The 24,511-nt window shown below is 44.4% G+C and overlaps 1 protein-coding gene across 27 annotated transcripts in view; it reads left to right on the top strand.

The window, feature by feature from the left end:
• Positions 1-24,511, top strand: part of USP54 (ubiquitin specific peptidase 54) — a 236,926-nt gene that overhangs the window by 199,248 nt on the left and 13,167 nt on the right. For 22 of the 27 annotated variants that reach the window (XR_006174368.2, XM_065553291.1, XM_065553290.1 and 19 more), the window contains 6 exons: positions 4,415-4,646; positions 8,358-8,497; positions 15,493-15,666; positions 17,620-17,739; positions 18,894-19,086; positions 21,537-22,975. Coding sequence is in view for 24 of the 27 variants with exons in the window: in XM_065553291.1 (XP_065409363.1) it covers positions 4,415-4,646; positions 8,358-8,497; positions 15,493-15,666; positions 17,620-17,739; positions 18,894-19,086; positions 21,537-22,975 (2,298 nt within the window). In the remaining 3 variants the exon portion in view is untranslated. The remainder of the gene's footprint in view (positions 1-4,414; positions 4,647-8,357; positions 8,498-15,492; positions 15,667-17,619; positions 17,740-18,893; positions 19,087-21,536; positions 22,976-24,511) is intronic. The other 5 variants (XM_065553296.1, XM_005285604.5, XM_065553303.1 and 2 more) reach the window with 3 other exon arrangements.

The following is a 24,511-nucleotide window of genomic DNA, read 5'->3' as shown; positions in this document are numbered from 1 at the left end:
ATATAATTTTAATCTCTGGGACGGTCTCAGAAAGTTCCAGGAATCCCTCCTGCAGGGTTTGGTCCAGGAGTTCGGCACCCCGGTGGAGGAGGGCACTGCAGCGGCCAGATGCTCCCAACAAATGGCATGGGATGTAGTGGACTCAGAGGCTCGGATGGTCGTGTCGGCAGTGGTTATGCAGCACAGCTCCTGGCTCCAAACAGCGGGCTTCTCCGAGGAGATGCAAACCTTCATTCAGGATCTTCCTTTCCAAAGGATTGGTCTCTTCTCCAAGCAGACAGATGCCAGGCTGCATGGGTTGAAGGACACTAGAGCCACCCTTCGCTCGTTGGGCATGCACACACCGCAGTCTGCTCATAACCCCTTCCAGCCGCCCCCACCGCCAAGACCCTGGCAGCCCCTTCAGGGCTCTGCTAGAAGAAGGGACACTAGTTTTAGCCATCAACACCCTTCTTCCTCCTGCTCATTTGCACAACCTGGGCCCGCCAAATATGTAGGGGGCCAAAAGTGCTCATTTTGAGGGTGCACTCGAGAGCCATGCCTCAGTCAGCCACCTGGATCCTCCCCATCTCTTCCTCAACCATCTCCACCCTTACCATTTGGCTTGATTGTGAGTAACCTCGAACCACTGGATCCTGGATATAATATCTTGGGGCTATACCCTGCAATGTACGGTTCCCACCCACCCACCCACCCACCCTCTTCCCCATTCCTCTCCAGGGACCCTTCTCACAAGCAACTCCTCATTCAGGAGGTCAAAAAGCTCCTGTGCCTGGTGGCTGTGGAAGAGGTTCCTCAGGACATGGAAAGAAAAGGATTCTACCCCCACTACTTCCTAATCCTGAAAGCAAAAAGGCGCCTAAGACCCATCTTGGACCTGTGTCGCCTCAACAAGTCAACATCCACATCCTTTCATCCCTGGATTGGTGGCTGGATCCCAAGTCGGTGCTGCCAGGGGTTCCCCGTCACTTACCCTGGTTTCAGACGTGTCTGATCTGGGCTGGGGAGCCCACTTGGGTGAGCTCAGCAACCAGGGCCATTGGTTTGAACATGACCTAGCCCTTCATATCAATGTCAGGGAGCTCAGAGCAGTTCGCCTGGTCTGCCAGGCTTTCTTGCCACACCTAAAAGGCAAGGTGGTGCAGGTCCTCACAGACAATACTACCATGATGTATTACATCAACAGGCAAAGTAGTGCCAGGTCTTCGGCCCTGTGTTGGGAGGCACTCATCTTCTGGGACTTTTGTGTGTGGCATGCCATTCATTTGGTAGCCACCCACCTGCCTGGAACCAAGAATGTCTTGGCAGATCGCCTCAGCAGGACCTTCTTGTCTTGCCGCAAATGGTCACTCCATCCAGAGGTGGTCAGCCTGATCTTCCACAGATGGGGGACTCCCCAGGTTGACCTGTTCACGTCCAGGCAGAACAGAAAGTGCCATTCTGTTCTCTGCAGGGCTGGGATAAAGGCTCCCTGTCAGACACCTTCTTGATTCCATGGTTGGGAACGCTAATGTACGTTAGATCCACAAGGTACCATAGATCCACAAGGTCCTGATAAAGGTGAAGCAAGACAGAAGGAACGTCATCCTCATAGCCGCAGTGTGGCCTCATCAACATTGATGATGAGTCTTTCGGCAGCCATCCTGCTGCAGCTACCTCTTCGGCCGGACTTGCTGTCCCAGGATCATAGCAGTCTGTGGCATCTGAACCTGGAGGCTCTGCACTTGACAGCTTGGCTACTGCGTGGTTAAGTCTGGATGAATGGGCATGCTCCGCTGGTGTCCAACAGGTCCTGCTGGGCAGCAGAAAACCTTCCACCAGGCTACTACTTGGCAAAGTGGAAACCGTTAATGTGTTGGGCCTCAGATCGACATATTGGGGCAGAAGAGGCCCCGCTGCAGGACATCCTAGACTACCTGCTGCACGTTAAGCTTTAGGGCCTGTCGCTCTATTCAGTCAAGGTCCACCTGGCAGTCATTTCGATGTTTCACCCTCCGTTTCAAGGCAGGACAGTTTTCGCCCATCCTATGACAGTGCGGTTCTTGAAAGGTCTGGCACACCTCTACTCACATGTCCGGGACCCGGTTCCCCCTTGGGACCTGAATCTTGTGCTGTAAAGGCTCTTGGGTCTTCCCTTCGAACCCTTAGTTTCCTGCTCGCTCCTGCTTCCCTCCTGGAAGGTTTCTTTCTTGGTCGCTGTAACTTCAGCCCACGGGTGTCCGAGATCAGGGTGCTTGCCTCAGAGCCGCCATATACGGTCTTCTACAAGGACAAGTCCAGTTGCACCTGCACCTGGCTTTCCTGCCCAATGTTGTTTCCCAGTTTCATACAGGTCAAAATGTTTACCTACCAGTCTTCTGTCCCAAATCTCATGCGATGGGTGACAAATGCAGGCTGCATATCCTAGCAGTCAGATGGGCGCTGGCCTTCTACACAGATAGAACGAAGCTGTTCCGTAAGTCAACGCAGTTGTTCATTGCTGTCACAGACAGGATTAAGGGTTGCCCAGTGTCTGCCAAGAGAATATCGTCGTGGCTCACAGACTGCATCTGATACAGATATGAGTTGACAAAGGTGCCACTGTTGGCGATCGTGATGGCTCACTGAACTAGGGTGCAGGCATAATCGGCAGCCTTCCTGGAACAGGTGCCAATCCAAGAAATCTGTCAGGCTGCTACCTGACTATGGGGAATGGTTTCAAATCCTTTCAGGACCTCTTCAAAAGGGTAGCTGAATCCCTAGACATTTCATTAGAACAGCTACCAGAAGCTCAACATAAACTCATGGACGTATTCCAGGCATCCCCAGCAGCGTAGATAGCCCTGCCAATTAATGATGCAATCATGTAGCCTGCAAAAATATTCTGGCAGACACCTGCTACAGCACCACCCTCATGTAAGAGGTTTGACAAAAAATATTATGTGCCAGCAAAAGGGGATGAGTTTCTATTTACACACCCTGCACCAAACTCCTTAGTGGTGGAGGCGGTCAACGAAAGGGGGAAACACCAGTCCCAAATGATCCCATACGATAAGGATTGGAAAAGGCTGGACCTTTTTGGATGGAAAGCCTATTCCTCAGCTATACTTTAGTTCCGCATAGCCAATTATGCGCCCTCCTGGCTAAATATACACACAATCTGTTCTCCAAAATGTCAGAATGTATTGAAAATTTACCCGATGACAAAAAAGAATAGTACAAGGCGAGCAATTCCAAAGGGTGTCTCGTTGCCAGGATGACCCTACAGGCCTCCCTTGACTCTGCATGCATGGCAGCATGATCCATCGTGATATCTGTGGTCATGAGCCGTGCATCCTGGCTCCACCTCTCTGGGTTCCCAAGGGAGGTCCAGGCAACGATCGAGGACTTACCCTTTGAGGGTCAGAAACTATTTGCAGACAACACCGATTTGTCATTACGCACCCTAAAAGACTCAAGAGCAGCCTTAAAAACCCTGGGCATCTAAGTATCTGCAAACAAAAAGAAACAGAGTAGCTTTTACACTCAGAGATTCAGGTCAACGCCATACTCTCAACCCCACAGACAGCACAACCAACAGCATAAACAAAGACAGAACAGACGTCGGTAGAACCAAAATCAGCCTTAGACATCTCAACAATCCACCTCCAGTTGGTCCCCACCCTGTAGTGGTGCATGGTGGTATTCTGTCCTAAGTGCAGGTCTCTGCACTTGTCCTTGTTGAACCTCATTAGATTTCTTTTGGCCCAATCCTCTAATTTGAAGTAGAGGAGGAGGTTGCGCACCTGGTGCAGTAACTGAGGTTCTTCGAGTTTCACGTAGATTCTCTGGAGTAGAGAGGGAACAGGGATGATTGGCTGCACACTGCTATGTAACCGCTTGGAGCGGTGTGAGACGGTTACGGCACGTGCGCAGCCCAACTAGGTACTGCTACCACAAATCTTGAATTACAAGCGCAGGGCGTCAAGACACCTAAAGTGGAGCACCCACAGGGATAATCATCTTGAAGAACCTCAATTACTGCACAAGGTGAGTAACCTTCTCTTTCCCTTCCTCTAGTAAAATATATCCCTCTTTCTGGCTTTTACTATATTCACCCTGACAGGGATGAGTTGAACTCCTGGCTCATAGATTTTGTTCTCCTTTGGATGAAGCAGGTTCCACTAAATGGCAGGTATTTAAAAAGAAATTAGTTTGGGGAGAATCCACATGAGACTAAAGCTTCATTTCCCTTGCTCCTCTGGAAATTACTTTGTTTTTAGAGATGCTATAAAGATATTGTCTAGGCTTCTTGAAATTGTCTGGACAATTTGATCCCTGAACACAGAAGCAGCACATTTGGTTTAAACGTGGTTAAGAATTCAGAATACTAGCAGGTAACTTGATGGAATTAAACCTGACTCTTCTGCCATCCCATATTCTTTTCTCTTGACAGCCAAGGAATTTGCAGAGGATGAGTTGAAGGAACCAGCAACTCAAGGAACAAGGCCAAACCAACTAAACATCAAGTATAAGCCCTGGGGTCGAGGTCGGGGCACCCAGCACCTGATGGATCAGCCTCCTCGTCTGATCCAAAGGATGGAATCTGGCTATGAGAGCAGTGAACGCAACAGCAACAGCCCAGTCAGTCTGGACATGCCCTTGTCTGAGAGCTCAAGCACACACAGGTAGATTTTAATAAAGTGCACTCTTGGACTTTTGCTTCTCTTATGGCCCTGTACACTAGGACCTCTGAGAACTAAACTGTTTTATAACTTAAGTATTGACCTTCAATCCCAGCCTGCAGTTCTTATAGACTGCGATGCAGGTAGATTATTGGAAATAGGAAGCTGGGTATATTGTGCCATGGCAGTCTTCCCTTTTTGGATGGTCATTAATTCGTATGGTTCATGATTGAGAGGAACAATTTCAGGAGGGTGTCTCAACCAACTACAGGGGGGAAGATGGATGTAAATACAGAGCTCTGTCCTTAGGCTCTGTCAAAAACTGAAGTTGCAGGATGCTGGCATCAAGGAGACAGTTTGTTTTAAATTTTGAAGATGTCTGTCACTGTGCTTTCCATGTCAAGAGTTAATCTGCTCTGTTATCTTTGTCTCAGTTACATTACTGTCTGACAGTGAGAATCCCTGTGTCAGGCTCTGATCTGGAGCATTTGTACTGTTAATGGACTGACATGAGACCATGTCTGCTTGAGGACTTCGTTGTGGCCTCCTGAGTGGTTTAGAATAAAGAGCATGCATAAATAATAGGGCTGTCAATTAATCGCAGTTAACTCACGCGATTAACTAAAAAAAATTAATTGTGATTAAAAAAATTAATCGTGATTAATTACTCTGTTAAACAATAGAATACCAATTGAAATGTATTAAATATTTTTGGATGTTTTTCTACATTTTCAAATGTATCGATTTCAGTTACATCATAGTATACAAAGTGTACAGCAAATATTTGCACTGTAAACATGATAAACAAAATAAATAATATTTTTCAATTCACCTCATACAAGTATTGTCCTGCAATCTCTTTATCATGAAAGTGCAACTTATAAATGTAGATTTTTTTTGTTACATAACTGCACTCAAAAACAAAACAATGTAAAACTTTAGAGCCTACAAGTCCACTCAGTCCTACTTATTCAGCTAATCGCTCAGACAAACAAGTTTGTTTACATTTACGGGAGGCAATACTGACCGCTTCTTATTTACAATGTCACCTGACAGTGAGAACAGGCGTTCACATGACACTGTTGTAGCTGGCGTTGCAAGATATTTATGTGCCTGATGCGCTAAAGATTCATATGCCTCTTCATGCTTCGGCCATTGTTCCAGAGGACATGCTTCCATGCTGATGATGCTCATTAAAAAAAATAATGCGCTAATTAAATTTGTGAATGAACTCTTTGGGGAAGAATTGTAGGTCTCCTGCTCTGTTTTACCCTCATTCTGTCATATATTTCATGTTATAACAGTCTCGGATGATGACGCAGCACACGTTCATTTTAAGAACATTTTCACTGCAAATTTGACAAAATGCAAAGAAGATAACAATGTGAAATTTCTAAAGATAGCTACAGCACTCAACCCAAGATTTAAGAATCTGAAGTGCCTTCCAAAATCTGAGAGGGACAAAGTTTGGAGAATGCTTTCAGAAGTCTTAAAAGAGCAACACTCCGATGCAGAAACTACAGAACCCCAACCACCAAAAAGCAAATTAACCTTCTGCAGGTGGCATCTGATTCAGATTATGAAAATGAACATGCGTCGGTCTGCACTGCTTTGGATTGTTATCGAGCAAAACGCGTCATCAGCATGGACACATGTCCTCTGGGATGGTGGTTGAAGCAGCAAGGGACATAATCTTTAGCGCATCTGGCATGCCAGCTACAACAGTGGCATGCAAACGCCTGTTCTCACATTCAGGTGACATTGTAAACAAGAAGCAGGCAGCATTATTTTCTGCAAATGTAAACAAACCTGTTCATCTAAGTGATTGGCTGAACAAGAAGTAGGACTGATTAGACTTGTAGGCTCTAACGTTTGAGATTGTAGAAAATGTAGAAAAATATTTAAATAAATGGTATTCTATTATTGTTTAACAGGGCGATTAATCACTATTAATCGTGATTAATTTTTTTCATTGCTTGACAGCCCTAATAAATAAATATACTTTTCAATCTTCATCTCTGGTGCCTGTGACTACTGAAGAAAAGGCGATCACACTCAGGGTTTTACAAAAGAGTTGTTGTTTGTGTAGATCTTAAAAATCTGTTCAGAACAGTTAACTCTCCAGAGCATGGTTTTGGCATGTATTACTTGCTTAGGGTCTCCTAAGGAACCAGTAAAAAGAACGAGGAATACTTGTGACACCTTAGAGACTAACAAATTTATTTGAGTATAAGCTTTCATGGGCTAAAGCCCACTTCATCAGATGCATGCAGTGGAAAATACAGTAGGAAGATATACACACAGAGAGAGAGAGAGAGAGAGAGAGAGAGAGAACATGAAAAAATGGGTGGTGTTATACCAACTCTAACAAGACTAATCAATTAAGGTGGGCTATTATCAGCAGGAGAAAAAAAACTTTTGTAGTGATAATCAGGATGGCCCATTTCCAACAGTTGACAAGAAGGTGTGAGTAACAGTAGGGGGAAAATTAGCATGGGAAAATAGTTTTTACTTTGTGTAATGACCCATCCACTCCCAGTCCTTATTCAAGCCTAATTTAACGGTGTCCAGTTTGCAAATTAATTCCAGTTCTGCAGTTTCTCATTGGAGTCTGTTTTTGAAGTTTTTTTGTTGAAGGATTGTGACTTTTAGGTCTTTAATTGAGTGACCAGGGAGGTTGAAGTGTTCTCCAACTGGTTTTTTGAATGTTATAATTCTTGACGTCTGATTTGTGTCCATTTATTCTTTTGCGTAGAGACTGTCCAGTTTGGGCAATGTACATGGCAGAGGGGCATTGCTGGCACATGATGGCATATATCACATTGGTAGATGTGCCATCTTCAGTAGAGAAATTCCCTGCATCTCCATAGTTTCCAGGAATTGAGGATGTATACAGTGATAATTGTAGAAAAAGGGCAGATTGTGACAGCTGCAGTTGCTATTTTCTGAAAGCTGTGTTCTGCAGGGAGCCACATTCGCCATCATTCCTTTTGAGAGCTCTTTTTACTATTTTGTAAAATAAGGGGACTACGGGTACGTATACACTATCGATCTATCGGGGATGACACGATAAATCGATCCCCGGTTGCTCTGCCGTCGACTCCTGTACTCCACCGCGGTGAGAGGCGGAAGCGGAGTTGACGGGAGAGTGGCAGCAGTCGACCCCGCGCCGTGAGGACGCGAGGTAAGTCGACCTAAGATACGTCGACTTCAGCTACCCATTCTCCTAACTGAAGTTGCATATCTTAGGTCGATTTCCACCAACACCACTCCCGCCAGTGTAGACCAGGCCTTAGTGCCAAAATCAAGAGGAACTGGTGTTTGGAAGTTTTGATGCAGTTTTTATGATCCCTATTGCAGAAAATGCTTGACTGGAGGTTATAGTTTTGGTATGTTTGGGAATAAGGGAGATAATTCTTACACTTGGGGACCAAGAAACAGAGCCCAGATTCCTATGTCAAAGAATAAAATCTTTAGAAAATATCATTTATTGAGAAGAGGTGGACTCTTTTCCCTCCCTGGGATTTTCCCATAGAATCCTTTTAAAATACCTTCTCTTTTGAGACTGTGAAAGTAAGGTGAAGATGAAATGTTACTGCCAGATTGGAAAAATGTAGGGCTGTCTAGTCCTTCTCCCCAGTACCCTATAGCCCTCCATTCCCTCAAAAGATTGGCCAGATGTTAATACATTGGTTTTCCCTCCACTTCTTCAAGGGATTCTCGTATGAAGCGAGCAGGTGGGTTGGTTCCTGCCTGGCGTAACATCCCAAAGTCGCACAGCAGCAGCATCTTAGAAGTGGAATCTGCTTCATCGACTAGTGGTTGGACAAGCAGCCAGCACTCTGTTGGGAATGGTAAGCTACCTTTTCAAACCCCAAATAGCCATGATCGTGGAGTATAAAATGTATTGAGCTAAGTACTTATTCCCTGGGTATTTTTGCCTTCACGGTGGAGGCAGATGCAAGAAAGGGAAAAAGACTCAGGAATCTGGTACAACTTTTGGCTACAGTTCTGGTTTACAGCATTACCAGTCAGTACCACCAGGAGTCTGTTGGAACATGCCTTTCATTCATCTTGCTTGGTATCCTTCCTCTGGCAACTGCATACTGATACACCAGAGGAAGGTAATACACCAACTGTGCAGCTAGAGGATTGGTATCTCATGTTAAGAAGCAAGCTTGCGACAGCATCTAGAAGCAAACTTGTCAGAAATAAAAAGGAGATAGGAAAAATAAATGGGTAGGAGATAATTTAAGGTAATTGGACAAAGGCTCAACTTTCCTAGGGATGTTTGTCCTTTGGAATGCAAGATTCCTGAGCAGATATTGATTCTAGAATTCGAGGGTGGGGAAAAGATATCTTCTGAAAACAAGACTTTTGTGTCTATAGGGGGTTGTTGATTGGTTACATTGGAAGACTCCTGGCACATAGTCTTTATATACCTTTTTGATTTAGCTGCATAAGCAGATGAAAACAATATCTTTGTAGGCATTCCTTTTATATACTAAAGCTAAGGATCTAGCTAACTTTGCATAGCCTCAGTTGAGAATTAAAAACACAGTAAGAAGGGTTATGGTTTGTGTACCGGGTTAGGAGAGGGTTCCTTCATCAAATGATTCCCTTCTTATACCATTGATTGCTTCTTGGGTCAATGGATCTAAGGACAAGGCTGTGCTTCAAGGGAGCGCGAAGTAATATTGCAACATTTCTACCTCAGGCACTGATGGAGAGGAGACAAAAAGAAACTAAATAGCTTTGGGAGGGATAAGGGGTCAGTCCAGCACAGTCTTGCTAAATTTACATTGAAGTGATCAAGCTGCTCCCAGCTTGCAAGTGAACAAGATGTACTGCAGAAACAGCTGCCTTTTGGGAATCAAAAGTGGGGGAGGAACACAATCCTTTTGCCAAACAAAGTAAAATGTCATATCCTTAGAGGATAATAACATTTAGATCTTGGTTTCGCTCATTTATTTGATTTAAAAGGTTCCATTTTTAAGTATATTTCAGGTAGCCTGAATGGAGGAAAATTGATCAACTTCCTATTTGTCATCTAGAAAAGTAGATCCTTTTGCTGATCACAATAGCCCTGAGTTGCATCACACTTATGTCAGTCCTGAGCTCTGAGGGTTTGAATGATGATAAACACGGATGACATCAGCATTTATCAGTAGAAATTCAGGACCTACTGGTGCCAAGGTGGTACAGAAACTCACAGCTCTGAGCAGTGGGTTAGAACATACTTCCAACTGTTCTTAATTGCGTTCAATAACATATTTAGATCCAGATTTGCTCGGTTCCACCTTTCAAAAGTATAATTTAACAGAAACAAAATTGATTTTCCAAAATTTCCTTGCATATTATCTCATAATTTTGCTATTTTCTAATGTTAGTTATATCCCTCTCATTGGTCTTATTCTCCCTTACTAAGTGTCTACATATAAGTTTTTGTACCCATTTGACTATATCAGTTTAGAAACCAGTATACATGGAGTGGGCTTATATCAATAAAGCTTATTCCCATATGGTATACTTAGGGCTGGTCTAAGCTACAAAGTTAGGTCGACCTAACTACATTGCTCAGGGGTCTGAAAAATTCACTCCCACTGGAATGGGTTACCTAGGGAGGTGGTGTAATCTCCTTCCTTAGAGGTTTTTAAGGTCAGGCTTGACAAAGCCCTGGTTGGGATGATTTAGTTGGGGATTGGTCCTGCTTTGAGCAGGGGGTTGGACTAGATGACCTCCTGAGGTCCCTTCCAACCCTGATATTCTATGATTCTATGTAGTTTAGCTGACCTAAGCCCTTGTGTAGACATCGCCAGGCTGATGGAAGAATTCTTCTGTCAACCTAGCTATCACTTCTTGGAGAAGTAGATTTACTAAAGCAACAGAAGAGGCCCTCCCGTCACTGTAGTAAGTATCTATACTACAGTGCTTCAGCGGCACAGCTGCAGCGTTTCTGATGTAGACATACCCTAATAAACTCTTTTGGTTTAAAATTACACCCCTAACAAATATAGTTGAATAGGAACAAAAACTGTCATCTGTATCCCATAATTTTCACACTTAAAAAAAAATTCCATGAACCTGTGTGGCTCTCCTTGCTGTCCGCCATCTCTGCTAGAAGCATGGAACCTGCACAACTTTACACTATTGTCATCAGTGTTGCAAGCACAGGACGCACAACCTTCTGGTATTTGCAGAGCTGCAAGAACTGCATCAATGAGGCACGTGCCAGCTTAGTAGTGGACACATTGATTCGGGATATAGCAAAAACCATTTCAAGGTTGGTGGAGGTGTTCACAGAACAGTTGCAGATACTGGAGTGCCACTTCTGGGCACAAGAAAAAAGCACTGACTGACTGGTGGGACCACATCATTATGCAAACTTAGGGTAATGAGCAGTGGCTGCAGAACTTCTGACTGCGCAAGGCCACATCCGTGGATCTGAGTGCCAAGCTCATCCCATCCCTGCAGCGCAGAGACACCAAAATGAGAGCTGCACTGACAGTGGAGAAATGAGTGGCGATCGCGTTGTGGAAACTTGCAACACCAGATCAGAGAGGAATCATTTTGGAGCTGAAAAATCCATCAGTGGTGGCTGGTCAGGGAAGATGCATGATGCTCGCATCTTTAAGAACATAGGACTATTCAGAAAGCTGCAAGCAAGGACTTTCTTTCCCAAGTAGTGGATTATCATTAGTGGGGTTGAAATGCCAATAGTGATCCCTGGAGACCCAGCCTACCCCTTGCTCTCTTGGCTCATGAAACCATGCACAGAAACCTTGGCAGCAGCAAAGAATGATTCAACTACCAGATCAGCAGGTGCAGAATGGCAGTTGAATGTGCGTTTGGTAGATTTAAGGATTGATGCCATAGTGTACTCACAAGATTGGATCTCTATGAGAAAAATGTCCCAAAAGGAATAGCTGCCTGCTGCATCCTGCATAACGTCTGTGAGGCAAAGGAGGAAATGTTGCCACCAAGGAGGAGGGGAGAGGTGGAGTGGCTGTCTGCTGAGTCTTAACAGCCAGACACCAGGGCTATTAGAAGAGCTCAACACGGGGTTATCCGGCTCAAGAAGGGTCTGAAGGAGCGCTTTAACAGTGAGCCATAGTAAGACATTGTGGTGGACTGTGCTCTACCTGGCTGTGCTCTTTCAGGGCCTATTAGGAATTGTGTGGTGCTTTGTGTATGTGTGTGACTATAACACTGTCAATGCACCTATTAATGTTGTGGTTCTTGCTGTACATTTATGATTATCACACTTTGTCACTGATCTTATGAGTTGTGTCACACTGTACAATGACAGTTGGGTGCTTTCAGAACTGTTAGACATTCTACAGCATATGTTAGGAATTAATAAAGATGAATTATTTTCCCAAAACAGAATTTAATTGAGTAACAAAACCAGTGCAAAAAAAACCCCTGTGCAATTTAAAAGGAAATACATTCAAAATGTAATAAATTAATAGAACAGAATGGCCCAGATTCCCAGCACCACGTTTGCGGTCTCCACCAACGTGGCATGGATCACCCGATTCAAGGCACCAGTCTCCGTATTCCTGGCACAGTAACGCCTCCCACCAGCAAACGCCCTGGCGCAGGTCCCCATCCCCTAGACAGCCCTCAACACTTTGGTGTCCCCCAGTGCAGGACCGCTCGGCACCGGTCCTTGGTGCCATTCCTGGGAAAGGCATTGGTCGTCATCTTCCAGGCACCAGTCCCCCACACCGAAAAATGAGCCGCCACATGCAAGACTCCACAGCCCCACCCTGGGCCCCGGAAGGTGATTGGTCTGAGTTGGAGCGGGAGTTTAGCTCCTCGCCAAGGAAGCACCGATCACCTTCAGCTGTGGTGGCTGCGTGGCAGATGGGCCACTGGCCTGCCCAATGGCCTTGTTGGAACCCATGGGGCATGCCTATGATGCCGGTTCCTTATTCACATTACTCCTCTCCTCCCTAGCTGCTTTGGACAAGCGACTCCCTGCACCGTTGGTAGTGGGCTCGGAAGACAGCGCAGACTCCGTCATGAGATTGAAAGAGCAGGTGGCAATGCCGAGGGAGCCATGCCCAGTGGGGGAAAGTGCCAGTGTTGCCCCCAATGTTGCCTTCGTCCTCTTTGTCACCAGACAAGGCGGTGGCTGGCCCCTCCCACGCTAACCCTCCCGATGACTTTAAGAAGTGCCAGGCCCTGCTCAAGAGGGTGGCTTCCAACCTGAAACTGGAGGCTGAGGAGCTGGCAAAGCAGTTGGATACCCTCTTTGACGTGCTATCAGCTGCAACCCTGGCACGGGTCGCGTTGCTGGTCCATAAAGGGGTTCTCAAGACTGCTAAGACGAAACCCCCTAATCTATTCTGCCCACCTCCAAGTGGGCAGAAAAGAAATATGTCCCTGCTATGGGGTTTGAATACCTTTATGCACACCTGACCCCTGGGTTGCTGGTTGTATCTGCGGCCAACGAAAGGGACAGGCAAGGTCAGGCGAGCGCCACGCCTAAGAATAAGGATGCCAAGAGACTGGACCCCTTTGGAAGGAAAATTTATTCAATGGCCAGTCTCTATTTCCGGTTGTCCAACCACCAGGCCTTTTTGGGGAGGTATAACTTCAATCTGTGGGACTCCCTCAACAAGTTTAAGGAGTATCGCTGCAGGACCTTGGCCAGGAGTGTTCCATGATCTGGGAAGAGGGCAAGGCGGTGGCAAGGGGCTCCCTCCAGATAGCCTGGGATGCTGCCAATTCAGCTGCCAGAATTGTTGCCTTGGCTGTGGTAATGAGGTGCAGCTCTTGGCTACTGTCCTAAGAAATTGGGTCTGTCCTAAGAAATGCAGTCTTCCATCCAGGACCTTCTGTTTGAAGGCACTAGGCTCTTCTCGGAGCTGATGGATGCGAGGCTGCATGGATTCAAAGACTTCCGAGCCACTCAGTGCTTGCTGGGCCTCCACATGCTGCAGACGGCGAGAAAACAGTTCCGGCCCAATGGGCCACCTAGGTCCTGGGATTCTTCTAAACAAAGTGCCTACAGGAGGAAGGAAGAAGACAGAGTTTAAACGCCATCACCCACTTCCTCTCACTCGCCCGCACATCCCGGCCCTGCGAGACACCACTGGGGCCAGAGGCAGGCGTTTTGATGGTGTGCTCGAGGGCAGCGCCACAGTCAGATCCCAGGATCCACCTTCCTATCATTTTCTCTACTACCTGTGCCCCTTCCAGTCGACATGGTCACGAGTAACCTCAGACCATTGGGTGCTTAATATAATATCCTTGGGCTACACCCTGCAGTTCTCGGTCGCCTCCTCCCCCCCTCCCGATCCCTCTTCAGGGCCCCTTCTCACAAGCAACTCCTTGTTCAGGAGGTAGAGAACCTCCTACATTTGAGGGTAGTAGAGGAGGTCCCTTGAGAAATGAGGGGGAAAGGGTTCTATTCCCGCTGTTTTCTAATCCCGAAAGCGAAAGGGGGCCCAAGACCTATTCTGGACCTGTGACACCTCAATAAATATCTCAACAAGTTGAAGTTTCGCATGGTCTCCCTAGCCTTCATCATTCCCTCCCTGGATCCAGGAGACTGGTACACTGCCCTCAACTTGAAGGACGCATACTTTCATATCTCCATCTTCCAAGGGCAAAGATGATTCCACTATTTTGTGGTGGGCCAACGCCATTTCCAATTCACACCGCTACCCTTCGGACTCTAATCAGCCCCGAGAGTATTTACATAGTGTATGGTGCCACTAGCCACTTACCTGATCTCTTGTGGCACACCTCTGGCTACGGCGCCCTGGGCGTGGGCCCCATTTGCCCAGCACGAAGGCTGGCCCTGGGAGTTGACGTAGCTTAGTCGACTTACCCCGGTGTCTTCACTGCGCTGAGTCGAAGGGAGACCAGTCACCTTATCTTACTCTTCTCGGAGAGGTGGAGTACTGGGGTCGACCAGAGAGCACTCTGCCATCTATTTTAGCGGGTCTTTATTGTGGGGGAGGGATAGCTCAGTGGTTTGAGCATTGGCCTTCTAAACCCAGGGTTGAGTTCAATCCTTGAGGGGGCCATTTAGGGAACTGGGGTAAAAATCTGTCTGGGGATTGGTCCTGCTTTGAGCAGGGGGTTGGACTAGATGACCTCCTGAGGTCCCTTCCAACCCTATGATTCTAGGCAATGTGGTGTGCTTGTTTTTATATTTTGTCTTTTATGAAAAATATATGAAAATATTTGATATAATTTTTCTGATAAAATATAAAAATATTATCTGTTTTGTCTTATATGACAATATACAAAATATATATGTATATTTTGCCTTTTATGATAAAATACTTATGCTAAGCAATTGGATCCATCTTGTATTTAGCTGTGACATTTAGTAAGTTTCCCAGACCTGAAGAAGAGCTTTGTGTAGCTCGAAAGCGTGTCTCTCTCTCACCAACAGAAGTTGGTCCAATAAAAGATATTACCTCACCCACTTCATCTCTCATTTGGAACATTAAACCAGATAAAATGTACAAAGCACTAATTAAACATATAGTGGGGGAAAACTTGCTTTGGCAAGGGAGTAAGCTAAAATGACCCAGTAGTCTTTTTCGTTTCTAAATCTTTCAGAAAAATTACCGGTAATATAAATATATGTAATATATAATTTTAAAATTAACAAAGTAACTCTTTGCTAAGTGCTACCTTGTATGTGCTCTGGGTGGCACTTGCCTTGGTCTTCAGGTTTTTCTTGCTTCCTATTTAAAATGGACTTAAAGAAGATTTGGGAGGGGGAGCGAAACAAGCTCAGCTGTTGATATAGAAAAGTATGCATGTTGGAATGAGGTACCCACTGAAAGTACCCATTGCTGTCTTTGGTTGGTGTTTGAAGGTGGAGAAATGCCTGTCCCATCAAAGAGCGAACTGGATGAGTTACAGGAGGAAGTGGCAAGGAGGGCGCAGGAACAGGAGCTACTCAGGAAACGGGAAAAGGAACTGGAGGCAGCAATGGGCTTTAACCCCCGTCCCAGCAGGTTCATGGACCTAGATGAGCTGCAGAACCAGGGTAACCCTCACAGACTGGATGTGGCTGACATAGGGGTGGGGGTTGTGTAGGTTTGGAGTACAGTGCTGCACATGTGGGAGATGGGGAAAGTGTTTTTGGTCTTTTGATTTTTCCATTGAGTCCCTTGCTTTTTCTTCCCCGTGACAATTTTACAATTACTCAATAGCTTTCTCCAGTCCGTGAGACAAAAGACGGTCTCCGGATTTATCAGAAATGTGAGAAACAGGAAGAGAATGGTGAACTTGTAATGCCCAGGAATCTAATTTGAAGAAAAAAAAACCCTAATTGTATTCTGCCCAAACACCAAACTCTACCCATGTGAGACACCAAAATAAGGCTTGATCTACGTTTAAAATTTTGGTTGATATAGCGATGGCCCTTGGGGGGGTGATTTTTTCAAATGCCTAAGTGCCATAGCTATGCTGACCTAACTCCTGGTGTAGCTGCAGCCAGGTTGATGGAAGAATATCATCTCTCAGGAAGGTGGTGTCCCTACAGTGATAGAAAAGCCTTTTCCATTGGTGTAGACCACATCTACACTACAGGGTTATCAGGCATAGCTAGGATGCCATATCTGAGTAACTATAGTACCTATAGTGTGTGGACATCTCCACTTGCATGAGATCTTTACATTGTTTGTGCTTCTCCATTCTTGCATGGCAATCAACAGTGCAATAGTTATCAATGTTGACCTCTAAATTGTTGTCATAAGGCTTTGGTTAATGACCTCTTGAAATGAATAGGGCAATTTGCAGCTCTTCGCGCTATCTTCTCAGACTGTCTACAGAATCATGCAGGCATCCGTATATCAATTATGATTGGTTAATAGTTTTAAGTGTCTGTTCACAACCTTAAGAGTTACTGATTTAACTTTTTTTAAAAAATTAACACTCAGATTCTGGAACACAAGGCTGCAGACTCCATTAAAAAAATCCACTTCACTGAGTCACTGGGAACAGTCCCAATTTGACCCCGGGTAATGGCCCACTAAGCACATTGTTAGAAACATCTAGCTGTTTAGCATTTCCTTGTTTAAAAAAGCAAAGCATATTAGAAAGGCACTTAACAACAAAGAGTGCTGTGCAGTACTTAGGGGTCATAGCCTCTGGCATGATAGCTAAGGAAGCTAGATGGCTCCTAAACCTGCTTTCATCCTGGATGGTTCCCACAATGCTTTATGGCTTCATGGCTTCCTTATGAACAAGACTCCAGAACATTCCTGACCCATTCTGCCTTCCAGTACATGGTTTTACCCATGCAAAGGAGGCCAAGTTCAAAATGCTGGAGTCTGGTCTTCAATTCATGAACCTTAAAGGCCACACATTTTGACTATGAAGATGCTGCTGTGTTGACTTACTGATCTACCGGACTTCTCCTTCACATTCAGCTCATGCTCATTTACAAGGTTTCTCTGGAGTCCTTAAAATAAGAAGTATGTATGGTAGTGAATTGTATATTACCCAGGTCAAGGAGGTTTTATTTTTTGGTTGAATGAAATATTAATTTTTATAATTATCTGTCATCATGATAAAGGGCAAATGAGCAGATTTTTGCTTGAGCTGGTACATTTTCATGAGCAATTTTATAGGCTGTTCTTATAAATGGCACTAGTCCTGTTGTCCTTAGGCCAGAACACCTAGTTTCTCTTGAACTTGCCATTTGTCCCGATATTTCGCACTCCGTTTTGTTTTTGTTGTTGTTTTTTTGCTCTGCCAGCGACGCCCCACCCCTTTCACCCCCGCCCCATGTGTCCCAATATTTTGTTCCTCTCATCTGGTCACCCTATAATATCTTTAAAGAGGAAATGAGAGTCTGGGAAAGGTACAGCCCCTACAGAAGGGCTACTACAAATGACTCCTGTATAGAAGGGTTTTGTACTCACAAATGGGAGGGAGGGTAAAGGAGAAACAAAAAAAAGAATGCAAATGAAATGAAGAGTGCTGCCCATTGCAGGGAGGAGTGATGGCTTTGAGAGGTCCATGCAGGAAGCAGACTCAATCTTTGAAGAGTCGCTGCATCAGGAACAGAAGGGAGATTGTGCTGCAGCTTTTGCTCTCTGTAACGAAGCTATATGTAAGTAACTCTAATTGCCTGAGCTACTGCGCTTTTGACAGTTTACTAATATCACAGCACAGGACTGTAAAATTTACTGACTAGTCATCTGAAATTCTCAGATGGGAAAATGGGGAGTGTGCTGGTCCATACTAGTATGCTTGGAGCTAGTACCTCCTCTTTCTAAGCACCCTTGTTTCTGGATTTTAGTCCCCTCCAGCACCCTGGCTCCCTCTGGGCTGTTGTCTCTAGTGCAATGGCAATAAGAACACTGGGATGTTAGATTGTCCCTCTTGCTGCTAACTGGTAGGTGACTCCCTCTCCTGCATTCCTATACCTAGTAAGCAGTTTTCCCAATCAAGAGACCAGTTTGCAAAGGGTTTAAGCCATAAGCCTGCCAGCACAGCATGTAGGAAAGGAGCATGAGAGAAGATGACTCTCCAGTCACCAACAAGAAAAGGAATGAACTATGCTGTACTTATTCACATCTCAGGAGGAACAGACGGCATCAAGATTTTGAAGGGCTAAATATTGCTGTGAATTATGGGAGTCATGTGCTATTGCATTTTTTTTGTTTTGATATTTTGTAATTTAATTGGCTGGCTATCCCACCCCAACCTCCATTCCTCACTTGCTGGTTATTGCAAACAGAGCAGGTAGTACCATGGATTTGCAAAGGCAAAAATATGTTTATGGAAATTGGCTTTTCTGTATTACAAAATGAGGGTCAACATACAGTCCTCATGAAAGCTCTGTTACTCTGCACCCCACCTGGCCACACCCTGATTTCAAATCCCGACCAGGTTCCCTTGCACATAAAAGGACCATGATATGGGAATAAGTAGTTGTATAGAAGGAAGGCTGAGAATGCAATAGCGTTTGTGTGAGGGCTGGAGAAAGACCCACCCCGTGTTAAGAGGAGGAGGGGTTTGGCTAAAAACTAGATTTTTCTTTTGACTCATTTTGATTTAGTTTCAGTTAACCTGTTTGGACACATGGCTAACTTGAATGTGCATTAATGGAAATGAAAGCATCCCTGTAAACTTATCTGTGGCAGCATTTGCATGGTCCATGTTTTATGTTCTTGCTACATCTTTTTTTTTTCTTTTTTCTTTTTTCAATTTTAGTCTTTTTTTCTGTTTTTTGTTTCTGCTATGTTTTCTTTTGCATTTTAGCTAAACTAAGACTTGCCATGCATGATGCCAGCTCTAGCACTCACAGCAGAGCCCTAGTCGATAAGAAGCTACAAATCAGTATCCGAAAAGCACGGAGCCTCCAGGATCGCATGCAGCAACAGCCATCGCAGCAGCCGCCGCCGCCGCCAACCTGCCACCCACCACAGGGGGGCACCATGACCCAGTCTACAAGGTAGTCCAAGTATATCACAGTAGACCAGTTCTGAGCTGCACCTATCAACAGCATGGTCTGGAAAGAAGTAGTGAACTGTGTGTTCCCCCGGTTACTCAAGATCCTGTAGTGTTCTTCCTCATGGCATGCTCAGATCATACCATGTTATAGGAGAGCGCACTTCAGTGCATCCACGGTCTTAGCTGGCCAAGTTATATGCACCAAGTCAAAACATGGCCTGTAATAGAGGCTTTTAGAAATTAATTCTGACCTGCTGATAGAAAAGACACATGCATCAAGAGAGAGAATGCAATAGATAAGTGACCTGTTAAAAGGAGAGGTGTGTTTTAAGGTGAAATGAAAAGCTTTAAAAAAGAAAAATTAGCAAATATCTTCAGAGCTCAATTCAGTTAAGCAGTATTATTATAATGAATGCCCTGAAATAACTACCAAGAGGAGTGTTCTTAACAGTGAAAAATGCATTGACTCTTTTCTTCTAGGCCACCTTTTCTTTGGTGCACTGGTGCAGCTCTTGGAGAAAAAGGTTCATTCATAACCCATCCTTGCCCTGTCACCTTTCTGTTGTTTCCTGACCACTGTTCCCGACGCCACTTCCATTCCGCAACCAGGTTCTCTGCCTCCCAGCTGCCTCTAGTCTGACTTAGCAGCCTCTCCAGTTTCCTCCACAGGACACTTTCTTTTCTACTTTTCTCTTCCATTCTGTATACTCCATTTGATTCTCTGCTCCCACATCTTACTCAGCCCATCCTAGGTCCCTATTGTAACACCATTCTACCCTTTTCTGCCTGCCATCCCCTACCACCTCTAGAATCTTCCTTGCCCAACTTCCTGGCAGCTTCTCCACCTATTTCTTTCCTTCTCCCACTTCCCCCACTACATGCTGTGCGACCAAATACCTAGGTGAAATCTCATGTGAGCGTCCCTTTTTAAAAACACTGCAGGGAGATAAGTGCTGAAATCCATACCTGAAAAGGCTATCATTCCGGATTCCGTTCTTTTCTTGAAGCTGTTGAATTATGTACAACGACAGCAGATCCCTGTGCTAATTAGAGGTCCACAGTGCCCTCAGTTGTAGAGAAACACTGAAACCTGACGTTGGACGCTGGCAATTTAAAAAAAAAAAAAAAAAAAAAAAAAAAAAGCATTTTACCTTTAAACATATCTTTCTATACATCAAACTCAAATATATTGCATAAGTGCCCATCCCTGCTAAAGGAACAGTCCTATCAGAAAAATATTTTGTACTGTAAGTTTTTACTGCAGTGAGTTTTAACTCTGCAGTCAGTGACACATGTCTGCTTGTATCTTGATTTTTTTGCCTTTGCTTTGATATACATCAGCATTATAAACAGCACAAAGTCTATTATTACTCAAAGCTAAGATCATATTCCCCCATGAATGCTCAGTTGGATCTTCTTCATGATGGTAGCTTTGATTTCTAGATCTGCATGAGGAGACAAACTGGTAGAATTGAAGTCACACAATAGTCTTTTTTGTCCCTGTAGGAAATAATTATCCTAGCTATGCACCAATGTTTAACTGCACAGCGTTGTCATTCTGCATATCCAGATTAAGGTTAGAGCATTACTCTAACCAACACTTTAAGCAGCAGAAGTAGTTTTCAGTTTGACAGCTACCTGGGCTATAGCTGTCTATCAGAGTTGATTCCAGTCCTCTATTTTTATTCATATCACTGACTCATGTGACTTTCTGGTTGCATATTATAATGCTAATTAATGCAGAAGAAATACAAAGTGACCCAAGGACATGCATGGTTTATATTTTATTCAAGACATGTATTCACGGTTTGTAATGCTTTTAAATGCTTCCTTTAATGTATTTGATAAATAACTCAAAACTAGAAAAAAAATGAGGAGAAGGAAACTGAGGGAAATGTATTGCATTCTATTCTATTCCTTTCCTTCCCAAAGTTATTTCCCATTACTTTAGGAAAGAGAACCTGAGTGGAATGTTGCCTGTTTATGTTAAGATCATAAACATAATGATTCTCTTGTATGGTTTGTAGAAATCTCCCAGAGATGCTGATTTTGGAGGGGAACTTGTAATACTTAATTTAAAATTTATTTTTATTATTTATCTTTATATTATCCACACACATACACACACATGCCCCTAGCCAAAGTGCTCAGTGTGCTGTACAATATTTGTAAAAATATAACAGTAAAATCTTGTAATAAAAAATAACTTAAAATTTGAAATGAATAAAATAGACTGAGTGGGTCACTTACAATAAAAAACAGTTGGGAGGAAATAAAATGGAGATGTCAAATTAACAAAAGCAATTCTTTTGGGTGAGAAGTTTTTAATTTGTGTTTGTGCAAAGACGTGGATTGAGGTGGATGTTAATGGGAGCCAGTTCCACCTCTTAGGGATAATTTTAAAAAAGAAGAGAGTTATTAATAATTAGTTACCATTTCTGTGTATTTTAGTGAACAGACTGGCCCGCTCCAAGTACTGCTGAGCCGGGAGATATCACTGGAACCCAACAGAGAAGTGGAATTCGGGTCCAGTTCTTTCTTCCACCCACCCGCTTCCTGCCATGAAGTGCACTCATCGTTATATCCAGAGTCTTCCTCCCTAGCCGTTCCTGCAAGCAGTCCTCCAAATAGGACCTTTCCTAACTTCCAGGCTACTTCTGCTGATTTTGATGGCCAAGCTCCCTCTTTTCCGTATGGGCGTGGGTTGGCTGAGAGACCCGCAAAGACTGAGAATGATGCCCACCATGTTATGGAGCTTGATGGGGCCCCCGCCAAAGGGCTGAAAGACCATAGGGACTGCAGCAGCAAATTAGAAGAAGTCCATGACATTACAGCTGTTCTCACACCTCAGCACAAAATTAAATTTAATACAGTCAACTCTGGGTCTTTGCCTACACTAGTCCCCTGTCCCCATCCAGCGCAAGCATCATCTCCCAATAAAAGCGGTCTGCATAGTCCTTGCTTCAGTCTGTCAAACTCTCCAGTGCCCACTAGCATTGATCAGGTAGGGGGCTATCATTCCATGATCTCTGCTGCTTCATTCCTGTCACTTCAGTGCCCCCTGGCTCCCTTACAAACAGCAAACAGGTACCCTAGAACAAACAGCCGTGAAACTTTACTGCTCCCACAGGATGACTTCAGCAACGTGGAGACTTGCAAATCTAAGACCCATAGCTCAAAGGGGCATGTTCGTTCCCTGGCAGAGCAGTTTCAGAGACTGCATGGAGTCTCCAAGAAAGAAGGTGCACATGAGAAAGGGTGGACTGCTGCAGTCTGTCAGGATGAGAAGTCTCCAAGGCTGATACAGGAGTCCTTCACGAATTCTTCAACCTCAGGCTACAGGCAATTAATTCCTCAAAATCAAGAAAACAGAACTCAGTCTTCCGAAAAGTTGCATTCATCCTTAGATGTTAGGGATGGGTTTGCTTCCATGGAGGGTTTTAGCACTCAACTCATTACCTCTAAGAGTCCTGGATCGCACAGTGAAGACCAGTATAGAAGAGGTGAACAGAATGTAGCTGGCCCTGCACTCTCCCAGGAAAGGCACACTCATGAGAGAGGTGTGAGACAGGTGGATGATGGACCTGCCACTGGTATGGGTGCTTCTATGCCTGTGGACCGCTGGGTGGACAATGTCACCAGGTATTACAGTTCTCAACTGGACTATAAAAATACAGAATGGCTTCCTGTGCCAGGGAGGAATCCACCCCTTTCTGATCACAGAACGGTCAGAGATGACCTGAATGGGACCCCAGTGCAGTTTCACCCACGGTGGAATCAAGACACAGAGCAGGAGATCTCTGAGTTGGAGTCCCTCTATCAGGCTAGCCTAGCTGGTAGGCCTGTGTTAGGAAGACTGGACAATTCCAGGCACCCATCGAGCAAGCCAGGTGAGAATTCTGGAACTGTGTTACATCTGGGTAATGTTTAATCCCCAAGCAAGACTTGGACCTTGCCTATACACAGACTTCCACCAGTTTAACTAAAGGTGTGTTTTTAAACTGATTTACTGAAAGAGGTGCGTGTTTGTGTGCAGATATTCTTATTTCACTTTGAGAATGGCTTATTTTGCTTTATCTTACTAAAAATAATTCCCTTTTAAACTGAAATAAGAGTATCTGCAGAGAAACTTGCACCTATTTAACAACATTTGTTTAAAAACATACCTTTAGTTAAAACAGTGGAGGTTTGTGTGTTGACAAAACCTTGGCTTGAATGAGAAGAGTTCAGATTTGAACTATATGGCAAATCAGGATGAAGGAGGGACAGATTTCTGGCATGCTTTGTAAGGTGCCATATTAATGCACCTAAAATGGGCAAGAATGCAAAGTGTTTACACCCTCGAGTATTATATTTGTGTTGCTTATGTATATGTAGACAGTACATCACATCTGGTTAAAACCATTCACAAAAGAATGGTTATTGACTAAAAATTTCACACTGTAGAATTTGTATCAATGGATATAAAAGTCATACAAAAATGTTGATTGTTCATATTTTATATCCTTTTTCCTCCAAGTACCCTCTGCACATTCCTACTTGTGGGATCACGGCATCTGTGTCTCAAGCTCTTGGAATCTTCTAGTGAGCAATGTCCATTTGAGCCACTTACTCTTCCCTCCCTAGGTAGGGTTTCAAGGGTGTAAAAGGGGGAGTGATCCCAACCACCCTTCACTTCCTTCTAATCCCCAAAGGTCCAATAAGCTCAGATTGCATGCAGTGTCCTCGATGCATCCCTCAATGTGTTTTTTTTTTCTTCTGTCCTTCAGGGACTACATTTTTTTTTATTTTTGTAGTTTGTCAGTTAGGTAATCAGCTTTTCTTAAGAAAGAGAAGAAAAAGAAGTGGCGAGAAGGATGACAATATAACACAGGTGTTGTCTAGACCTGTAAAAATGATAGAGACACCTCATCAGACAGAGAGACTCTTCAGGCCTTGTTGACTAAATCTGTCTATCTGGAAGTCCAGCATCAAGTCTGGAGATAACCCTCACCAGAATGGTTTTGTGCCTGGTGCAAGTGGAATGAAAGTCCTTGGATCAATCTTGGTTGACCAAATCCTGTTCTAAGGATCCAGCACTGTTAACTCTGGAGATCCACTTGATAAAGTAGTTCAGTTTCCCCAGATCTTTCCAAGTTTGACTAAGTCCAGTGCTGAGGACCTGCCACCTTCACCTCTTGGAAACCACTTAGAAAAGTGGTTATGTGCCCAACGTGATCTGCACTGAGTACCCCAGATCTCAATGCCTTGAGAACCTGGCATCATTGATTCTGCTCTTAGTGTGAAGTTCCTGGATCAATCTGAGTTGACTAATGGTTCAGCACCACTGATACTGGAAAATCACTTGCTAAAGTGTTTGTGTTACATATGAGTGGCACTGAGGTCTATGGATTGACCAGTTTGACCAACTTCAATGCCTAGGGTAG

This window comes from Chrysemys picta, chromosome 7 (assembly GCF_011386835.1).
Source record: "Chrysemys picta bellii isolate R12L10 chromosome 7, ASM1138683v2, whole genome shotgun sequence".
NCBI lineage: Eukaryota > Metazoa > Chordata > Testudines > Emydidae > Chrysemys > Chrysemys picta.
Note: the sequence above shows the minus strand (reverse complement) of the source record. Positions and strands in the feature narration are given on the sequence as shown.